The sequence below is a fragment of the Schistocerca gregaria genome, chromosome 6 (genome assembly GCF_023897955.1).
Source record: "Schistocerca gregaria isolate iqSchGreg1 chromosome 6, iqSchGreg1.2, whole genome shotgun sequence".
NCBI classification, from domain to species: Eukaryota; Metazoa; Arthropoda; class Insecta; order Orthoptera; family Acrididae; genus Schistocerca; species Schistocerca gregaria.
Genome location: NC_064925.1, coordinates 369,249,974 through 369,255,973, shown reverse-complemented (window position 1 = coordinate 369,255,973; position 6,000 = coordinate 369,249,974). Strand labels below are relative to the sequence as shown.

The following is a 6,000-nucleotide window of genomic DNA, read 5'->3' as shown; positions in this document are numbered from 1 at the left end:
AGATCAAGGAATGCGTAGTTATGATTGTCACTTTAACACTAAATAATGTAATTGTCTAATTACTACAGTTATTGTTTTGGTGACAATATAAAAAATTGAAACTAAACACTACTGATACAATTGTTCTTATGGAAATATGCAGTCGCACTGTGATCATGTTGCAGGAGCGCAAATCTTGGGCAGGTGTGGTCTAATTATTTATTACTCACAACTTAACTGTCTGTAAATATCTTTTGTAAGGATTATAACCATCATGGAAATGCAATTTGAAATAATTACCAATTAAATTTGTTGGTGAACAGTGGGAAATAATAGAAAAAATATTACACTCAGTTTCTGTGAAATAAATTTCTTCAACAAAATTTCTCACAGTACAAAATTTTTCTTGTTCTACCTGTGCATAAATAGCCACACACATCCAATAGAAATGACAAAAATAAAGTAATGGGCATTCACTGAGCTTTATCTTGTAGGCCTGCTAACAATACTTTGTTTATAGACAATAGAGAATTGTAGGCTATAGGAATTCAAAATTGTGGTTCCTGTATCTCATCCCTTAATTGTTGTACTCAAGTTTTTACCTCATGTGGTAATTGAAAAATATAATACATATTAGGAAATACAGTAAAAAGTCATCTAAAACAATATTATCCACTGCTTGAATGGTAAATAAAATAGGACTAAATTTACAGGGTTTTTAATAAATATTGTTCATGCTTCATTAGAAAAATAATCTCTGAAACAGGTCTTAAATATTGCACATAAAAAGTTATTAAATCTTATTTTATAAAACAGTGGGACAGAATGAAACCTGATATTACAAATTATTAATCTGGTAGTTTCCTATGAACATGCCAGAGCACAAAATACTGAATAACATCACTTCAGTGTTGTTCACAGGATATCTTGAAATGCTATGAATGTTAACTGATCTGGAACTAGTAATTGATCCTTGCTTCTGCAAATAATTCTTGTTGAGCAAGAAATATCCATTTTTAAGAGTGTTAGAAGATTTCATTAAAAATGACAGCTTACTGTCAGTGACAATTTTGAAGGAAAATATTTAAAAACAATTAGGCAGGAATGTAATTGTAGAGATCCTCATTAGGAAGCGCACCACAGTGCAACATACATATCACAGAACTTTTGTTATCAATTTAAAATTTGTGTAATAGCACCATTAACGTTGTAAGATATACATGGAAGGACTGTACTAATTTCTATTGTAATGGAGGTTAGCTCGCAACATTCCCGACTCGCTAAATACTATAATGATTCAGATGTGACCAGAGGAAGACAAAAATGTCATTAATGACAGGTGAGGGCAGATCCTAGACACAGTTGTTTGTTAAATTCACAATTTTGGAGCTGGGACAACTATGTCGGCAATGCAGCAAATGTTAAGTTCCTCAGGCGGGCAATCTCCACAGGATTGGCACAAGCACACGTCTGCCGCAGTAAACACATGGCAGTTTGTCAGTCTCCCTTGGTGGCTATGCTGCCTTCAACCTGACTGAGGTCTGGGCTGCGCTGCCCATCTCGCCGGGCTCTCGACCGCCACTCAACCCAGCAGAACATGACGGTGCCCAGTGTGGACAACACGAGCAGGATGGCCAGCTGTGCATGCAGCCCTACGTGGCTGCTGTAGAAAAAACTGGCAGCGGCGGCCACAGACTGGAAAAACACACAAGAGTGTCATTAAGTTTAATCTCTCTCACATCATCATGTTTTGTTTGGAAAATATCACCTCTTGAGCAAAATAAAAGCAACATGAGCCACTGTGTTCCTATCAATTGATGGAATATTAGCCAACAGCTACGTCCCTAATACATTTAAATTGAGTTTATGGGCAGTATGGCATCTTTGTTCTAGGCAGCTTATGTTGATAAATTCTGGGGTCTCAAAGTGCACTGTTTATCCCATTTCTAATTTCAAAGATGCAAATTGGTTTCAGGCACTTTAAAGATTCATTTAACTTTATGTTTCATCACCACACGTAAGTAAATTTCTCTTCAGAGGCAATTGTCACACCAAGATATACATTAACCTTTTAAACTGTGTATTAATTGTCAACAATGCATTTAAAATATGTCATGGGATGATCATGTGCAGAAATTATAAGCATCTACACAGGAGTAAAGTACACTGCTTCATAAAAAACTTGAAGTGTCCAGAAATCAGGAGTGCATGAAATGAAACTTCACAATTTGAGAGGATATGTGATGTTATTTTAGTAGTTAGAAAATTGAGCCAGATTTACAAAGAAATTGGCAGTATGAGCTCACTTATCAGTATGATGTTACACTCCCTCTGGCCTGGATGCATGAACTGATTTGTTTGGCGAGGGTGTCATAAAACTGTTGTACCCTCTCCTGAGGCTAGCTTGTCCACAACTGTTCTAACTGGTCCTCAATACTGTTGCTGGAACAATGTTAACCTCTAAGTTGGTCACAGGCATCTTCTATTGGTTACAGTCTGTGGATCTTGCTGGTCATGGAAGTACCTCAACATCATGCAGACTGAGTAGTATGGACGAGAAATGTTCTGTTGAAAAATGGCATCACAGTGTTGTTGCATCAGAGGTAACATGAAGACAAAAAATGTAGGTGACATGCTGTTGTGTTCCCAGAGTTCTCTCAGTCAGTACCACTAGTGACTCGAAGTCATACCTAATGGCTTCTCACACTAAGAGGCAAGGAGTAACAAGACTGCACAACTCCGAAACATTGAAAGAGCGAGACCTCTCCCCCATGTCACCATAATACTTGCTATGATGCTCATCAGGATAGTGCAGAATTACTATCCATTGCTAAAGACAATGTAATACCATTCATCACCATTCCGTGCTTCACAGTCACGGCACAACTTCAAACACAGCTGTTTGTGCTCGGACAGTGACATATGGGATGGTAGTTTCCTAGTCTGTCTGCTGCTAGTATCTGGGCCAATGGTGCCTGATGACAGAGGATCTAGTGGGAGGTCTACATCTACATCTACATCCATACTCCGCAAGCCACCTGACGGTGTGTGGCGGAGGGTACCCTGAGTACCTCTATCGGTTCTCCCTTCTATTCCAGTCTCGTATCGTACGTGGAAAGAAGGATTGTTGGTATGCTTCTGTGTGGGCTCTAATCTCTCTGATTTTATCCTCATGGTCTCTTCGCGAGATATACGTAGGAGGGAGCAATATACTGCTTGACTCTTCGGTGAAGGTATGTTCTCGGAGCTTTAACAAAAGCCCGTACCGAGCTACTGAGCGTCTCTCCTGCAGAGTCTTCCACTGGAGTTTATCTATCATCTCCGTAATGCTTTCGCGATTACTAAATGATCCTGTAACGAAGCGCGCTGCTCTCCGTTGGATCTTCTCTATCTCTTCCATCAACCCCATCTGGTGCGGATCCCACACTGCTGAACAGTATTCAAGCAGAGGGCGAACAATCGTACTGTAACCTACTTTCTTTGTTGTCGGATTGCATTTCCTTAGGATTCTTCCAATGCATCTCAGTCTGGCATCTGCTTTACCGACGATCAACTTTATATGATCATTCCATTTTAAATCACTCCTAATGCGTACTCCCAGATAATTTATGGAATTAACTGCTTCCAGTTGCTGACCTGCTATTTTGTAGCTAAATGATAAGGGATCTATCTTTCTATGTAATCACATCACATTACACTTGTCTACATTCAGATTCAATTGCCTTTCCGTGCACCATGCGTCAATTCGCTGCAGATCCTCCTGCATTTCAGTACAATTTTCCATTGTTGCAACCTCTCGATACACCATCTCATCTGCAAAAAGCCTCAGTGAACTTCGGATGTCATCCACCAGGTCATATATGTATATTGTGAATAGCAACGGTCCTATGACACTCCCCTGCGGCACACCTGAAATCACTCTTACTTCGGAAGACTTCTCTCCATTGAGAATAACATGCTGCGTTCTGTTATCTAGGAACTCCTCAATCCAATCACACAATTGATCTGATAGTCCGTATGCTCTTACTTTGTTCATTAAACGACTGTGGGGAACTGTGTCAAACGCCTTGCGGAAGTCAGGAAACACGGCATCTACCTGTGAACCCGTGTCTATGGCCCTCTTAGTCTCGTGGACGAATAGCGCGAGCTGGGTTTCACACAACCGTCTTTTTTGAAACCCATGCTGATTCCTACAGAGTAGATTTCTAGTCTCCAGAAAAGACATTATACTCGAACATAATACGTGTTCCAAAATTCTACAACTGATCGACGTTAGAGATATAGGTCTATAGTTCTGCACATCTGTTCGACATCCCTTCTTGAAAACGGGGATGACCTGTGCCCTTTTCCAATCCTTTGGAGCACTTTGCTCTTCTAGAGACCTATGGTACACCGCTGCAAGAAGGGGGGCAAGTTCCTTCGCGTACTCTATGTAAAATCGAACTGGTATCCCATCAGGTTCAGCGGCCTTTCCTCTTTTGAGCGATTTTAATTGTTTCTCTATCCCTCTGTCGTCTATTTCGATATTTACCATTTTGTCAACTGTGCAACAATCTAGAGAAGGAAGCACAGTGCAGTCTTCCTCTGTGAAACAGCTTTGGAAGAAGACATTTAGTATTTCGGCCTTTAGTCTGTCATCCTCTGTTTCAGTACCATTTTGGTCACAGAGTGTCTGGACATTTTGTTTTGATCCACCTACCGCTTTGACATAGGACCAAAATTTCTTAGGATTTTCTGCCAAGTCAGTACATAGAACTTTACTTTCGAATTCATTCAACGCCTCTCGCATAGCCCTCCTCGCACAACATTTTGCTTCGCGTAATTTTTGTTTGTGTGCAAGGCTTTGGCTATGTTTATGTTTGCTGTGAAGTTCCCTTTGCTTCCGCAGCAGTTTTCTAACTCGGTTGTTGTACCACAGTGGCTCTTTTCCATCTCTTACGATCTTGCTTGGCACATACTCAACTAACGCATATTGTACGATGGTTTTGAACTTTGTCCACTGATCCTCAACACTATCTGTTCTTGAGACAAAACTTTTGTGTTGAGCCATCAAGTACTCTGAAATCTGCTTTTTGTCACTTTTGCTAAACAAAAAAATCTTCCTACCTTTTTTAATATTTCTATTTACGGCTGAAATCATTGATGCAGTAACCGCTTTATGACCGCTGATTCCCTGTTCTCAGTTAACTGTTTCAAATAGTTCGGGTCTGTTTGTCACCAGAAGGTCTAATATGTTATCGCTACGAGTCGGTTCTCTGTTTAACTGCTCAAGGTAGTTTTCAGATAAAGCACTTAAAAATATTTCACTGGATTCTTTGTCCCTGCCACCCGTTATGAACGTTTGAGTCTCCCAGTCTATATCCGGCAAATAAAAATCTCCACCCAGAACTATAACATGGTGGGGAAATCTACTCGAAATATTTTCCAAATTATTCTTCAGGTGCTGAACCACAACAGCTGCTGAGCCCGGGGGCCAAATCATTTCACAATTCGAATCTCCGTCAATTTCCTTCGATACTATTGCACTTCTTATCACTATAAACATGCCTCCCCCTTCACTGTCCAGCCTGTCTCTGCAGTATACATTTCAATCCGAGTTTAGGATTTCATTACTGTTTACGTCTGGTTTCAGCCAACTTTCTGTCCCTAGTACTATATGGGCGTTGTGACCGTTTATTAATGAGAGCAGTTCTGGGACCTTTCTATAGACGCTCCTGCAGTTTACTATTACCACATTAATATTGTTATTCCCTTTGCCTACTCCTGCCTTGCCGCATCTCAGGAGGCGTCTTGTCGGGCCTAAGGAGGAAATTCTCTAACCTAAAAAAACCCCATGTGCACTCCACACATACTCCGCTACCCTCATAGCCACTTCCGGCGTGTAGTGCACGCCTGACCTATTGAGGGGGACCCTACATTTCTCCACCCGATAGCGGAGATCGAGAAATTTGCACCCTAGCTCTCCGCAGAATCGTCTGAGCCTCTGGTTTAAGCCTTCCACTCGGCTCCAAACCAGAGGAC

The 6,000-nt window shown here is 40.9% G+C and overlaps 1 protein-coding gene across 1 annotated transcript in view; it reads right to left on the bottom strand.

Moving 5' to 3' along the window:
• Positions 1 to 333: 333 nt before the first annotated feature.
• The window catches only part of LOC126278996 (UNC93-like protein MFSD11), a 222,230-nt gene continuing 216,563 nt past the window's right edge, over positions 334 to 6,000 (bottom strand). Inside the window, exon 8 of the mRNA XM_049979317.1 lies at positions 334 to 1,674. Coding sequence (XP_049835274.1) covers positions 1,477 to 1,674 — 198 coding nt within the window. The 3' untranslated portion in view covers positions 334 to 1,476. The remainder of the gene's footprint in view (positions 1,675 to 6,000) is intronic.